The sequence below is a fragment of the Ailuropoda melanoleuca genome, chromosome 5 (genome assembly GCF_002007445.2).
Source record: "Ailuropoda melanoleuca isolate Jingjing chromosome 5, ASM200744v2, whole genome shotgun sequence".
NCBI lineage: Eukaryota > Metazoa > Chordata > Mammalia > Carnivora > Ursidae > Ailuropoda > Ailuropoda melanoleuca.
This window is the reverse complement of record NC_048222.1, coordinates 50,228,925-50,245,966: the sequence shown is the minus strand read 5'-3', so window position 1 is coordinate 50,245,966 and position 17,042 is coordinate 50,228,925. Positions and strand designations below refer to the sequence as shown.

The window sequence follows — 17,042 nt, the reverse complement described above, 5'->3', positions numbered from 1 at the left end:
GGAGAGGTCACGACCAGCACCATTGAAATTGCAAGGATTATTAGAAACTTTTATCAACAGCTATATGCCAAAAAACTAAACAACCTGGAAGAAACGGATGCCTTCCTGGAAACCTATAAACTACCAAGACTGAAACAGGAAGAAATTGACTTTTTTAAACAGACCAATTATGAAGAGATTGAAACAGTGATTAAAAACCTCCCAAAAAACAAGACTCCAGGGCCTGATGGATTCCCAGGGGAATTCCACCAAACATTCAAAGAAGAAATAATACCTATTCTCCTGAAGCTGTTTTAAAAAATAGAAACAGAATGAAAGCTACCAAACTCATTCTATGAGGCTAATATTACCTTGATCCCCAAACCAGGCAAAGACCCCCTCAAAAAGGAGAATTACAGACCGATTTCTCTAATGAATATGGATGCCAAAATCCTCAACAAGATCCTTGCTAATAGAATCCAACAGTACATTAAAAGGATTATCCATCATGACCAAGTGGGATTCATCCCTGGGATGCAAGGGTGGTTCAACATTCCCAAATCAATCAGTGTGATAAATCATATCAACAAGAAGAAAGTCAAGAACCGTATGAGCCTCTCAATAGATGCAGAAAAAGCATTTGACAAAATACAGCATCCTTTCCTGATTAAAACCCTTCAGAGTGTAGGAATAGAGGGTACATTTCTCAATCTCATAAAAGCCATCTATGAAAAGCCTACTGCAAGCATTATTCTCAATGGGGAAAAGCTGGAAGCCTTTCCCTTAAGATCAGGAACACGACAAGGATGCCCACTCTCGCCACTATTATTCAACATAGTACTAGAAGTCCTTGCAACAGCAATCAGACAACAAAAAGGGATAAAAGGTATCCAAATCGGCAAAGAAGTCAAACTGTCTCAGGGCGCCTGGGTGGCACAGCAGTTGGGCGTCTGCCTTCGGCTCAGGGCGTGATCCCGGTGTTATGAGATTNTTAAGATCAGGAACACGACAAGGATGCCCACTCTCGCCACTATTATTCAACATAGTACTAGAAGTCCTTGCAACAGCAATCAGAAGACAAAAAGGGATCAAAGGTATCCAAATCGGCAAAGAAGAAGTCAAACTGTCTCTCTTTGCAGATGACATGATACTCTATATGGAAAACCCAAAGGAATCCACTCCCAAACTATTAGAAGTTATAGAACAATTCAGTAAGGTGGCAGGATACAAACAAAATCAATGCTCAGAAATCAGTTGCATTTCTATACACAATGAGACTGAAGAAAGAGAAATTAGGGAATACATCCCATTTACAATAGCACCAAAAATCATATGTTATCTCGGAATTAACCAGAGACGAGACGTAAAGGACCTATATCCTAGAAACTATAGATCACTTTTGAAAGATATTGAGGAAGACATAAAAAGATGGAAAAATATTCCATGCTCATGGATTGGAAGAATTAACATAGTTAAAATGTCCATACTACCCAGAGCAATCTACACTTTCAATGCTATCCCGATCAAAATACCGAGGACATTTTTCAAAGAACTGGAACAAATAGTCCTTAAATTTGTATGGAACCAGAAAAGGCCCCGAATCTCCAAGGAACTGTTGAAAAGGAAAAACAAAGCTGGGGGCATCACAATGCCGGATTTCGAGCTGTACTACAAAGCTGTGATCACAAAGACAGCATGGTACTGGCACAAAAACAGACACATCGACCAATGGAACAGAATAGAGAACCCAGAAATGGACCCTCGGCTCTTTGGGCAACTAATCTTTGATAAAGCAGGAAAAAACATCCGGTGGAAAAAAGACAGTCTCTTCAATAAATGGTGCTGGGAAAATTGGACAGCTACATGCAAAAGAATGAAACTTGACCACTCTCTCACACCATACACAAAAATAAACTCCAAATGGATGAAAGACCTCAATGTGAGACAGGAATCCATCAAAATTCTAGAGGAGAACATAGGCTGCAACCTCTATGACATCGGCCAAAGCAACCTTTTTCATGACACATCTCCAAAGGCAAGATAAATAAAAGAAAAAATGAACTTGTGGGACTTCACCGNCTTTATCAGGATAAAGAGCTTCTGCACAGCCAAGGAAACAGTCAAAAAAACTAAGAGACAGCCCACGGAATGGGAGAATATATTTGCAAAGGACACCACAGATAAAGGACTGGTATCCAAGATCTACAAAGAACTTCTCAAACTCAATACACGAGAAACAAATAAACAAATCAAAAAATGGGCAGAAGATATGAACAGACACTTTTCCAATGAAGACATACAAATGGCTAACAGACACATGAAAAATGTTCAAAATCATTAGCCATCAGGGAAATTCAAATCAAAACCACGTTGAGATACCACATTACGCCAGTTAGAATGGCAAAAATGGACAAGGCAAGAAACAACAAATGTTGGAGAGGATGTGGAGAAAGGGGAACCCTCTTACACTGTTGGTGGGAATGCAAGTTGGTACAGCCACTTTGGAAAACAGTGTGGAGGTCCCTTAAAAAGTTAAAAATAGAGCTACCCCTATGATCCAGCCATTGCACTACTGGGTATTTACCCCAAAGATAGAGACGTAGTGAAGAGAAGGGCCATATGCACCCCAATGTTCATAGCAACATTGTCCAGAATAGCTAAATTGTGGAAGGAGCCAAGATGCCCTTCAACAGACGAATGGATTAAGAAGATGTGGTCCATATATACAACGGAATATTACTCAGCCATCAGAAAGAACGATTACCCAACATTTGCTGCAACATGGATGGGACTGGAGGAGATTATGCTAAGTGAAATAAGTCAAGCAGAGAAAGCCAATTTATCGTATGGTTTCACTCATTTATGGAACATAAGAAATAGCAGGAAGATCAGTAGGAGAAGGAAGGGAAGAATGAAGGGGGGATATACAGAAGGGGGAATGAACCACAAGAGACTATGGACTCTGGGAAACAAACTGAGGGCTTCAGAGGGGAGGCGGGTGGGGGACTGGGATAGGCTGGTGATGCGTATTAAGGAGCACTGGGTGTCATACACAAATAATCATGGATCACTACATCAAAAACTAAGGACGTACTGAATGGTAACTAGCATAATAAAAATTAATAAAAAAATAAAAATAAATTTTAAAAAACTGGTTATTCATGCATTCTCTCTTACACTTTATCATTCTTATCAGGGGTTGTCAATTTTAGTAGCCTTTTTAAAGCCACAGTTCCTGACCTGATTCTACTTTACGCTTACATTCTAATGTATGTGTTTCTGTTCTTATCGTTCTTCTACATTCTTTTCGTTATCATTCCAGATGGAAATTTGCTGTTCATTTTCTAATAATTCCAGATGGAGCCTTTGTTTCTAATAATCAGTGCAGATTATAAATTACTCTTAACAGCTTTTGCTAAACCCTGTGAGTTTGGGTTTTTTTTAATCCTGTAACTTTTTTGTGGTAAAACACATAAAAAATTGCCATTTTTAACTATTTTAGGTATATAATTCAGTGGTGTTAATTACATTCACAATGTTCTACAACCATCTATCACTATTTCCAGAAATTTTTCATCATTCTAAACAGAAATGCTGCACTCACTTAAGGAATAACTCCCCATTGCTCTCTTTCCCTAACCCCTGGTAACCTCTAACTACTTGTCTCTATAAATTTACCTGTACTAGTTATTTCATGTAAGTAGAATTATACAGTATTTATCCTCTTGTGTCTGGCTTACTTCCTTAACATATTGCTTTCAAGGTTCAATCATACTGCAGCATGTATCAGAACTTCATTCCTTTTCATAACTGAAGGATATTCCACTGCATATGTATACCAAAGTTTATCTATTCATCTGATGATGGACGTTTGGACTGTTTCCACCTTTTGGCTATTACGAATAATGAGTAATGCTGCATTAAACACTAGTGTACAAATATCTGATTAAGTCTCAGTTTTTAATCCTTGTGGGTATCTACCAAGGGGTGGAATTACTAGATCAGATGGTAACTGTATATTTAACTTTTTGAGAATCGTTGAACTGTTTTCCACAGTGCTTGCACCATTTTACATTCCTACCAGCAATGTCCAAGGGTTCCAATTTGTTCACATGATCACTAACATTTATTTTCCATTATTTTTATTGTAGCTATCCTAGCAGTTTCCCTAATGACTAACGGTTTTTCTCCTGTGCTTATTGCCCACTGTCTATCTTCTTCGGAGAAATCTGTAAGTAGTTGGCCTATTTTTGAATTGGGTTGTCTTTTGTTATTTAACTGTAAGAATCCCTTACATATTCTGGATATTAAATTCTTATAAGAGATAGAATTTGCTTTTCTGGCCTGAGTAGGTTAGGAGTTACGTGAAACAGAGATGGGCATCTTGTGTCAATCCTTCAGGTAGCTCCCAAGCAGGTTAAAACATACATACACAATAATTTTCTAATAAGATCTGCTCTGCTCTCTGCAGAACCAGGGACAGATACTCACAATATGGGCTACCACTGACTTCAAAACTGCTTCAGAGCTGGGAGGGGATGGAGCAAGGACAAGTAAAAAAAACACCACAAGCTTTGCTACCATTTTTAAGTTGCCTTTTTCTTGATTCAGCATTCACTTAGTTACTATAAACCTTTGATTGTTGTAATTGTACTGGCACCAGCAAGGAACTGGTTATGTATTTAATAAGGGAAGACTATCTCTTATCTCCTCGCTGAGCTAGTTTTTGCTTAACTTAAATACAAATTATATGAGATAGTTTTTGCTTTCATAAAATTATGTGTTAACTATGTAATAAATGTATAGTTGCTAATTATGTAATTATAAACTATAATTATATAATTAATCATGGTTTTAAATAATTAAATGAATCATCCATGTAATTATTAATTGATTCATGCTACAATTAAGAAAAGGACTTCTAAAAATAGGGAGTAACTGTTCCATCTCAAGTTAAAAGCAGTGATAAACTGTCTTTTAAATATTTTCTTGGGTTATGGGGCGCCTGGGTGGCTCAGTCATTAAGCATCTGCCTGTAGCTCAGGTCATCCTGGGATTGAACCCCACATCAGGCTCCCTGCTCGACGGGAAGCCTGCTTCTCCCTCTCCCACTCTGCCTGCTTGTTTTCCCTCTCTCCCTGTATCTCTGTCAAATAAAATCTTAAAAATTTTTTCTTGGGTTAAAAAAATCATGTGTTCAAAAATCAAATAAAACATCTCATGACTTTCAAACTCAGTTATTTTCAAAACAAATTTCAATGAGCTTTCAAAATTCACCCTGGGTTTTAAAAATTCATTTCTTTTAAATTTGAAGAGACTAATCTTACTATAGATGATTTTTAATAACTTAAGATATATTTTGAGTAAACACAGCAAACATTTCCTTGAATTTAGACCTGCCAATTAGCAGATGAAAACACTGATCAGAATAATGGTTCATTTCTGCATCCGTCAAAATTCTACCATGGCTTTATGCACAAAGTGAAAAACTCTTAGAAGTTTTAACACTGCTGAAAAACAACATACTCTATTTGAAAAAGTACTCAAGTGAATGACCTTTGCCTTAAGTTTGAAGAAAATTTTACGAAGTATAGAATTCTAGGTGGCCCATTATTTTCTTTCGGCCCTTTAAATCCATGGTCTTCTCATTTTCACTGCTGGCTTTCAAAATCCAGTCCTACTTACTGCTGCTCCTTTGAAGGTAATAAGTCTTTTGTGGGGCTGCTTTTGTGATTTTCACGGTTTTCTTTACTGTTGGCTTTCAAAAGTTTGACTGGGATGAGTATAGGTATAGTTTTCGTCGTTTGAAGTGTTTTAACCTGTGGCTTTATGTCTTTTATCATGTTTGGAAATTCTCGGCCAGTATCTTTTCAAATACTGCTTCTGCCTCATCCTCTTTTATTTCTACTACCGGGACTAAAATTATACATCTGTGAGAACCTTCCATCGTATCCCTTACCTCTTTTAAGTTTTCTTTTGTATTTTTCTACCCTTTTGTCTCTCTGTACTTTATTCTGGATATTTTCCACTAACCAGCTTGCACGTGATCTCCTCATCTGTTTCTAATAAAATCTAATTGAATTCTGTATTAGTGAAGTAAAACATAAACTAAAGCGCACAAATCTTCAGCATAAAACTTGTAAAATGATGTTGAATGCCTTGAGGTATGCTTACTGGCTAAGCTCTGCTTCAGTTCTTCAGCCTAAGAATCAGCAGAACCTCCAGGAGAAATGTAGCTACAAATGCCAAGCTCACCATCCTGGTCTCCTTCCTCTCCCAGATCTTACTTTTATACTTTCTCCAGATGTTCTGTTCTCAGAGGGAGCATTTACTTGAATCACCTTGTCAAAAAATTGCTAGAAATGGAAAGTTCCTCTGTTTAATTCTTAGATCAGTGAATTAGACAAATACATGATGAAATATTTATTTCCTCTTCAGATAACATAAACCCATGAGGGATAGCTAACAATGATTGCAGAATTAATGTCCAAAGACAGTTTGCAACTAGAATGTGAAGACATTAGTGGCAATTTTAAATCTTTAAGCATTAGTAATCCCTTAAAGAATTTGATAAAAGTTGTAGACCCATAAAAATACAGTGGGTACATGTGTCAAACATATAAATATAATTTAATGAAGCTCAAAATCCCTGAAGCTCACCTATAGGTCACATAATATCCTACAGAAGTCCAGCTAAGATAATATGTAATAACTATCAAAGTAAATTTCTAATATATTCAACTATGTAAGTATAGGATGGGCATTGAGTTAGCCCTGAGTTTTAATCAGCAGTGTGGCATGGCTCCTCCTAAAAAGTAATTCCATCTTAAGCAACATTAAGAAACATATTCTAGAACAATGTGGTTAACAGTCCCACTTTTAGGGGTATTAAGCAGTACCTTGGAACATTATACATAATTATGAGGGCAATATTTTATTAAGGAACAATAATTAGGTAAATTACATCTACAGAAGAAAACCAGGATGGTGAAGAAGCTTGAAATCGTATTACATATGGAACAAACGAAGGATATTTAACTTATAGAAGAAAACATTTAGGGGATTCATAAATATGACTGGATAGCATAAATAAGAACTAAATATGTTTTTCATAAGATAGCAGAACTGAGGTAAATACACGAAAGTTACAGGGAAATTAATTTTGAAACAATATGGAGAAAAAAGATTAAAGTTAGGGCTGAATGAAAAAAGAAGTCCCTATCAAATCACTAGAGGTGTTGAACCACAGCTGACCAGCCACTTTCCAGAAATACTACAGGAAATTTATGTCAGGGTATAAAATTAAATTATGTATCCCCTAAGATTTCACTTAAGAGTAGGATTCATGCATCCATTGTTTTTTAAGATTTTATTTATTTATTTGAAAGAGAGAGCACATGGGTGACAGATAAGTAGACTCCCTGCTGAGCAGGGAGCCCAATGTGGGGCTGTATCCCAAGACCCGAGATCATGACCTGAGACAAAGTCAGACACTTAGATGACTGAGCCACTCAGGTGCCCCTCATGAGTCTATTTTTTAGGTCATTTAAAAAACTACATTTGGAGGAAAAGAGAAGAAATTGCTATTTATTTTCACCTTAAACACTTTACTTCTTTGAATATGACTTCTTTTCTCAAATGAATATATATAGCATTTAAAGCAGTAAGTATTTCCAGACAAAATATTAACTAAGTGCAATGATATAAAGAAAGAAATTTCACTCTCAGGTGCTAAGCATTACATAAAAGTTTAAAAGGCAAAGACAAAATAAATGAAATTTATAAAAACCAAGATACCTGTTTTCTCTTACTTGTTGCCTCATCTTTTCATCCTTAAGACTTTCATGTTTTAGTTTTGCCAGTTCCACAGCCAATTTTTCTTCTTGTTCAAGCTGGAGTTCCCTCAATCTTTTGTTTTCTTCTGCCTAAATTTTTTTAAAAAGTAACTTCAGTTATTTGTCCTCCAGATCAGATTGTTTTTCATCAAAGCTTCAGAGCAACAAACATTTGTGTTTTATTTTAAAATACAAAATACTATTTCAGTAAGTACTTTTCCAAACATTTCACCATGGAAAATTTCAAACATCATCAATAGGAAGAGTAATATTAAAATATACCCTCAGGTAGCCATCGCTCACTTTCAGTAACTATCAAAACTTTTCCAATCTTCTTTCTCTATTCTTCCACTCCAATTTCATTTTTTTCTTTGTTCTTTTTTACTAGACTATTTTAAAACATATCCTAGATATGTCATTACCATTTAAATAATTCAGTATTGAGCTCTACCTGAGAACAATTTCGCCTTATGTAACAACAACTATGCCATTAGCATGTCTAAACAACAGTAATTCCTTAGAAAGGTCTAATACCTTGTCCATTTTCAGGTTTTCCCAATTGTCTCAAAGATACTTTTTGTTTGCTTTTTCAAATCAAAATCCAAACAAGTTCCACGCGTTGCATCTAGCTATTATTTCTCTTATGTCTCTTTCATTCATTCTGTAACAATCATCCCATATACACACTTCTTCCCTCAAACCATTGATTTGTTGTAGAGATTAGAATATGTGGCCCATAGAATGTGCCAAAAGATTCTGAATTTGACTGTTTCCCCCAGGATACCATTCAACTTCTCTTTTGTATCTCCTGTAAAATGGTAGAAAGATCTAGAGACTTAACTAAATTGGTATTTAGAAAGAATAAGTACATGAGAAGATGTTCAACATCATTAGCCATCAGGAAATGCAAATTAAAATTATAGTGATCGATCACTACAAACCTATTAGAACGGCTAAAATATAAAAGAAGTGGCAAAGCCAATGTTGGTGAGAAACTACATTTCTATGCTGGGTGGGAATGTAAAATGGTAGCGTCACTCTGGAGAACAGCTCGGTAGTTTGTTATAAAGCTAATATGCAATTACCATACGACTCCATCACTACACACTTACACATTTAGCCCAGAGAAATGAAAACTTACGTTTATTTAAAAACCTGTACCCAAATGTTTACATCAGATTTATTTAAAGCACCCAATACTGGAAAAAAAACAAGACATATACTTCAACAGGTGAACTGGCAGATAAACCATGGTACGTCCATACCAAGGAGTACTACTCAGCAACCACCTGGATGAATGCCTAAGAGTTAAGCTGAGTGAAACAATCCAATCCCAAAAGGGTACAGGCTATTTGATCCCAGTTATATAATGTTCTTGGAACATGTTCCTTATTTTAAAACTGAGCTTTAATTCACATAGCATAAATTCACCTTTCACAATTCACAGCTCAGTGGTTTTTCAGTATATTCAGTGTTGTGCAACAGTCATCAATATCTAGTTTCAGGACTTTTTTTTAACAGACTATTTTTTGAAGCAGTTTTGGATTCACAACGAAACTGAGCAGAATAACAGAGTTCCCGTATACCCGCTGCCCACACACGTGCACCGCCCACCTCACCATCAACATCCCGCACCAAGTGGTACATCTGTTACAATCAATTAACCTACATTGACACAATCACCCAAACTACATAGCTTACTTTAAGTTTAGCTTGCTGACGTATTTTCTATAGGTTTTGACAAACGTATAATGACATGGATCTACCATTAGAGCTCTCATACAGAGTCGTTGGCCCTAAAAATCCTCTGTGCTCTGCCTAGTCACCCTTCCCTCCCCCAATCCCTGACAACCTCTATCTTTTTACGATCTCTACAGTTTTGCCTTTTGCAGGATGGCGTATAGTTGGAATCATCCAGTCTGAAGCCTTTTCAGGTCGGCTTCACTTAGTAATGCACATTTAAGGTTTCTCCATGTCTTTTCATGGCTTGATAGTTCATTACTTTTAGCACAGAATAATATTCTATAGTCTGGGTTGTTGATCCATTCACCTACTGAAGGACATCTTAGTAGCTTAGAAGTTCTGGCAATTATGAATAAAGCTGCTATAAACATTCATGTGCAGGCTTTTGTGTGGATGTAAGTTTTAACATTACAGCATGGTTTCATCACCCCCCAGAAAAGCTCCATACCTGTTAGCAGTCACTCACCATTCCACCTACCTCCTAGCCCCTGGCAACCACTCATCTACTTTCTCTCTATATATTCTAGACATGTCATTTAAAAGAAATCATACAATATGTGGCCTTTGTGTGTTTGGCTTCTTTCATTTAGTGTAATGTTTTCAAGGTTCATCTGTGGGGCAGCGTGTATCAGTAATACATCCCATTTTGTGGCTGTATGATATTCCACTGTACAGACAGAACACATTTCGTCTGTCCAAGCATCAGCTGATGGGCACTTGCGTCGTGCTTCACAACCAACTTCTGGCTATCATGAATAATGTTGTTTTGAATATTCAGGTACGAGTTCTTGTGTGGACATGTTTTCAGTTGTCTTGCGTCTACGTTTAGAAGAATTGCTGGGTAATATAGCAACTACATTTAACTTTTTGAGGAACTGCCCAACTGTTTTCCACAGCCACCACAGTATTTTACATTTCCACCAACAATGTACAAGGGTTCCAGGTTCTTGACCTCTTTGTCAACACTTAGTGTCCTCAAACAAAAAAAACAACAACAACAAAAAAAAAAGCGATCTTCATGGTTCCGAAGGGGCACCTGACTGTGATTCTGATTTGCATCTCCCTAAGGACTAACGATGTTGAGCATCTTTTGTGCTTATTGCTCATTTATATGCGTTCTTTGGAGAAATGGCTATTGAAGTCATGTACCCATTAAAGAATTTGTCTTTTATTGTTGAGTTGTATGGATAACATCCTTGAAATGACAAAATTATAGAAATGGAGAACATGTTAGTGGTTGCCAGTGTCAGGGATGAGGTAGGTGTATACAAGAAAGAGATGGTGATGTTTGTGAAAGGATCAAATGAGGGATCTTTGTGGTCCAGGAACTCCCCTGGATCTTGACTGTGCTGTTGGATATACAATCCTTACGTGATTAACTGTACAGAACTAAACACACACACACACACACACACACAAATGAACACAAGTAAGAGGGAAATCTGAACAAGGTGTGTGGACTGTATCATTGCTGATATCTTGCTTCTGATATTATACTATAGTTTTACAAGATGTGCCATTAGGAAAAATTAGGTACAGGGTACACTGGGTCTCTGTATTATTTCTTACAGCTGCAGATGAATCCATAATTATCTAAATAATAATTTCAATTAATAAAAAGCAACTGCAAGTACTAGTGATGACACAAAGCAACTGGAATTCTCATACGTTACCTTAGGAAATGCAAAATAATGCAGCAACATTGCAAAATGGTTTGGCAGTTTCTTATCAAATGAAGCAAACACCTACCGTATGACCCAACCATCCTACTCCCACATATCTATCCAAGAGAAATGAAAATTTATGTTCATATAAAAGTTTATAATAAAATGCTTATGGCAGTTTTAGTCATAGTTGCCATAAACTGGAAACAACTCAGATTTTTTTTCAACATGCAGAGGGATAAACAACCGTGGTACATCCATATACTAGAATACAACAATACCATTCAGCAACAAAATGAATAATTCAGGCAACAATATGGAATCTTACATTTGGTTTGCTAAGTGAAAGAAGTCAGACCCAAAAGGCGACATATTGCATAATTCCAATTATTTGAGACTATGGAAAAGATGAACCTATTGGGACAGAAAAGAAATCAGTGGTTTCCAGAGGCTGCGGAGAGAGCTGAGTGGTTGACTACAAAGGGGCAGCACGAGGGGACTTTTGAGGTGAGAGGATTGTTTTCAAGACACTTGTGATGCTGGAAACTGAAATCTATGCATTTGTCAAATCCACAGAACTATATATCAAAGAGAATTAATAATTTTGTAACAAGCAAATTTAAAAAGAAATCAACCAGAAGGCGGAGTTAAGATGGCAGAGGAGTAGGGGTCCCCTTTTTCAGCTGGTCCCCTGAGTTGAGCTCGATAGGTACCAGACCATCCTGACACCCACGGAATCAGCCTGAGATGCAGTAAGATACATCTGGATCTCTACAAATGAACATCTTCAGCGATGACTACTGAGGTACGAAGCGGGGAGCCGTGAAACCGCGCACAGATATCGGAAGATAAATGGAAGGGGGAGGGAGCCGCCGCGTTCGGGTTCCCGGAAGCGGTAGCCACCTGCATGGGGGAGCGGGCGGATTCGCGGACCGGCACCTGCGAGAGATCAAACTGAGACCCTGAGCCTGGGAACGCAAGTGTGACGATACTGAAAACCGGCGCTCTGGAGCGCCCCCGAACCACACTGAAACAGGGAGCTCGGGAGTGCACGCTGGGGCGGCTGGTGGTGTTAGAAACACAAAGGACAGAGACATGCTGGCCCTGGAAGTGAGGGCCGGGAGAGCGGCTGTGGGGCGCACAACCCCGGATGCTGCAGGGTTTTTAGCAGCACCAACAGAAACAGAGTTGAAGAGGCCAGGAAGGCTCAGTGGAGAGCAGACTGCGATCTGAGACAGAGGCTAGGATTCGGCCACTGCTGCTCTGAGTCTCAGAAGAGCCACAGCAAACCGCCAGGGAAAGCCGCCAGAGAACAAAAGCCTGGAAATACCGCCTCACAGGGTGCCCATCCCCATCCCCCCTCGCAGGGGACAGAGGACAAGATACCCAAAAAGGGTTGCGTGAGTATCACTGCAGCAGGCCCCTCCCCCAGAAGGCAGGCTGAAAAATCAAGAAGCCCACATCCCTAAGGTCCCTATAAAACAAGTGCACACTGCATGGGTCCCGGTCAATAATTTGGACTCTGGGCAACCCCGCAACCTCTCCTCATCAGAATGACGAGAAGGAGAAATCCCCCCCCCCCAGCAAAGAAAAGATACTGAGTCGGTGGCCTCTGCCACAGAACTAATGGATATGGATATAACCAAATTATCAGAAATGGAGTTCAGAGTAACAATGGTCAAGATGGTGTGTAGACTTGAAAAAAATATTAACGAAAATATAACGAGAATCTCTAAGGGCGGAAACGAGAGTGAATCTGGCAGAAATTAAAAATGCTATGAATCAAATGCAGTCAAAACTCGAGGCTCTGACGGCCAGGGTAAATGAGGCAGAAGAACGAATTAGTGAACTGGAGGATGAGATGGTAGAAGAGAATGTAAAAACAGAAACTTGCCTCAAAAAAATCCAATCTCAAGAATGTAGGTTACGGGAGATTACTGACTCAAGGAAACGTTCCAATGTCAGAATAATCGGCATCCCTGAGTGGGTGGAGAAAGACAGAGGTCTAGAAGAGATACTTGAACAAATTGTAGCTGAAAACTTCCCTAATCTAGCAAAGGAAACAAGCATTCGTGTCCAAGAGGCAGAGAGGACACGTCATAGTGCAATTCGCAAATATTAGATCCAAGGATACAGTATTGAAAGTGGCCAGGGCAAATAAATTTCTCACGTACCAAGGCAAAGGTATCAGAATTACGTCAGATCTGTCTACATAGACCTGGAATGAGAGAAAGGGTTGGGGGGGCATTTTTAAAGCTCTTTCAGAGAAAAATATGCAGCCAACATTTTTAAAGCTCTTTCAGAGAAAAATATGCAGCCAAGGATCCTTTATCCAGCAAGGCTGTCATTCAGAATTGATGGAGAGATAGGACCTTCCAGAACTGCCAGTCACTGACCAATTTTGTAACCACGAAACCAGCCCTACAGGAGATATTAAGGGGGGTTCTATAAAAGTAAAGAAGCCCCAAGAGTGAAACAGAACAGAAAGTCACAATCGATAGAAACAAAGACTTTACAAGCAACATGACATCATTAAAATCATATTCTCTAATCACTCTCAATGTAAATGGCCTAAATGCTCCCATAAAATGCCACAGGGTTGCAGACTGGATAAAGACATCCATTTGCTGTCTACAAGAGATTCATTTTGAACCTAAAGATACATCCAGACTGAAAGTGAAGGGATGGAAAACCATTTTTCATGCCAATGGACCTCAAAAGGAAGTTGGGGTAGCAATTCTCATATCAGACAGATTGGATTTTAAACTAAAGGCCGTGGTGAGAGATACAGAAGGACACTATATTATTCTTAAAGGATGTATCCAACAAGGGGATATGACAATTATAAATATCTACGCCCCCAACAGGGGAGCAGCAAGTAACACAAGCCAACTCTTAACCAGAATAAAGAGACATATAGATAAAAATACATTAATAGTAGGGGACCTCAGGACTGCACTATCAGCAAAGGACAGATCACCTAAGCAGAAAATCAAAGAAACAAGAGCTTTGAATGCCATAATAGACCAGATGGACCTCACAGATATATATAGAATACTAACCCCCAGAACAGAATACTCATTCTTTTCGAATGCACGTGGAACANCATTCTATTCAAATGCCCATGGAACATTCTCAAGAATAGATCATGCTCTGGGACACAAAACAGGTCTCAGCCAATACCAAAAGATTGAAATTATCCCCTGCATATTCTCAGACCACAATGCTTTGAAACTGGAACTCAATCACAAGGAAAAATTTGGAAGAAACTCAAACACTTGGAAACTAAGAACCATCCAANTGCATATTCTCAGACCACAACGCTCTGAAATTGGAACTCAACCACAAGGAAAAACCTGGAAGAAACTCAAACACTTGGAGGCTAAGAACCATCCTGCTCAAGAATGACTCGATAAACCAGGAAATCAAAAATCAATTTAAACAATTTATGGAGACCAATGAGAATGAAAACACAACAGTCCAAAACCTATGGGACACTGCAAAGGCAATCCTAAGGGGAAAATACATAGCCATGCAAGCCTCACTAAAAAGGACAGAAAAATCTAAAATGCGGTTTGTATATTCTCACCTCAAGAAGCTGGAACAGGAACAGAGGAATAGGCCTAATCCACGCACGAGAAAGCAGCTGATCAAGATTAGAGCAGAGATCAATGAACTAGAAACCAGGAGCACAGTAGAGCAGATCAACAAAACTAGAATCTGGTTCTTTGAAAGAATAAATAAGATTGATAAGCCACTGGTAAGACTTATTCAAAAGAATAGAGAGGGGAACCAAATTGATAAAATTATGAATGAAAACGGAGAAGGTCACAACCAAGACCAATGAAATAGGAAGGATCATTAGAAATTTTTTATTTTTATTTATTTTTATTTTTTAAAGATTTTATTTATTTATTTGACAGATAGAGACAGCCAGCAAGAGAGGGAACACAAGCAGGGGGAGTGGGAGAGGAAGAAGCAGGCTCATNAGAGACAGCCAGCGAGAGAGGGAACACAAGCAGGGGGAGTTGGAGAGGAAGAAGCAGGCTCATAGCAGAGGAGCCTGATGTGGGGCTAGATCCCATAACGCCGGGATCAGCCCTGAGCCGAAGGCAGACGCTTAACCACTGTGCCACCCAGGCACCCNCTGGAAACCTATAAACTACCAAGACTGAAACAGGAAGAAATTGATTTTTTAAACAGACCAATTAATTATGAAGAGATTGAAGCAGTGATTAAAACCTCCCGAAAAACAAGCCTCCAGGGCCTGATGGATTCCCCGGGGAATTCCACCAAACATTCAAAGAAGAAATAATACCTATTCTCCTGAAGCTGTCNACTCCAGGCCCAGACGGTTTTCCTGGGGAATTCTACCAAACATTCAAAGAAGAAATAATACCTATTCTCCTAAAGCTATTTCAAAAAATAGAAACAGAAAGAAAACTACCAAACTCATTCTATGAGGCCAGTATTACCTTGATCCCCAAACCAGGCGAAGACCCCAANAGAAATAGATTTCTTAAATAGGCCAATTAACTATGAAGAAATTGAGTCAGTGATAAACAACCTTCCAAATAATAAAACTCCAGGCCCAGACGGTTTTCCTGGGGAATTCTACCAAACATTCAAAGAAGAAATAATACCTATTCTCCTAAAGCTATTTCAAAAAATAGAAACAGAAGGAAAGCTACCAAACTCATTCTATGAGGCTAATATTACCTTGATCCCCAAACCAGGCAAAGACCCCCTCAAAAAGGAGAATTACAGACCGATTTCTCTAATGAATATGGATGCCAAAATCCTCAACAAGATCCTTGCTAATAGGATCCAACAGTACATTAAAAGGATCATCCATCATGACCAAGTGGGATTCATCCCTGGGATGCAAGGGCTGTTCAACATTTGTAAATCTATCAGTGTGATGAATCATATCAATAAGAAAAGACTCAAGAACCATATGATCCTCTCAATTGATGCAGAAAAAGCATTTGACAAAATACAGCATCCTTTCCTGATTAAAACCCTTCAGAGTGTAGGAATAGAGGGTACATTTCTCAATCTCATAAAAGCCATCTATGAAAAGCCTACTGCAAGCATTATTCTCAATGGGGAAAAGCTGGAAGTCTTTCCCTTAAGATCAGGAACACGACAAGGATGCCCAATCTCGCCATTATTATTCAACATAGTATTAGAAGTCCTTGCAACAGCAATCAGACAAAAAAAAGGGATAAAAGGTATCCAAATCGGCAAAGAAGAAGTCAAACTGTCTCTCTTTGCAGATGACATGATACTCTATATGGAAAACCCAAAGGAATCCACTCCCAAACTATTAGAAGTTATAGAACAATTCAGTAAGGTGGCAGGATACAAAATCAATGCCCAGAAATCAGTTGCATTTCTATACACGAATAACGAGACTGAAGAAAGAGAAATTAGGGAATCCATCCCATTTACAATAACACCAAAAACCATACGTTACCTTGGAATTAACTTAACCAGAGACGTAAAGGACCTATATCCTAGAAACTATAGATCACTTTTGAAAGATATTGAGGAAGACATAAAAAGATGGAAAAATATTCCATGCTCATGGATTGGAAGAATTAACATAGTTAAAATGTCCATACTACCCAGAGCAATCTACACTTTCAATGCTATCCCGATCAAAATACCGAGGACATTTTTCAAAGAACTGGAACAAATAGTCCTTAAATTTGTATGGAACCAGAAAAGGCCCCGAATCTCCAAGGAACTGTTGAAAAGGAAAAACAAAGCAGGGGGCATCACTATGCCGGATTTCGAGCTGTATTACAAAGCTGTG

The 17,042-nt window shown here is 38.5% G+C and overlaps 1 protein-coding gene across 1 annotated transcript in view; it reads right to left on the bottom strand.

Moving 5' to 3' along the window:
- MNS1 (meiosis specific nuclear structural 1) overlaps positions 1-17,042 on the bottom strand; it is an 84,697-nt gene that overhangs the window by 26,473 nt on the left and 41,182 nt on the right. The window contains exon 7 of the mRNA XM_002929890.4: positions 7,777-7,904. Coding sequence (XP_002929936.2) covers positions 7,777-7,904 — 128 coding nt within the window. The remainder of the gene's footprint in view (positions 1-7,776; positions 7,905-17,042) is intronic.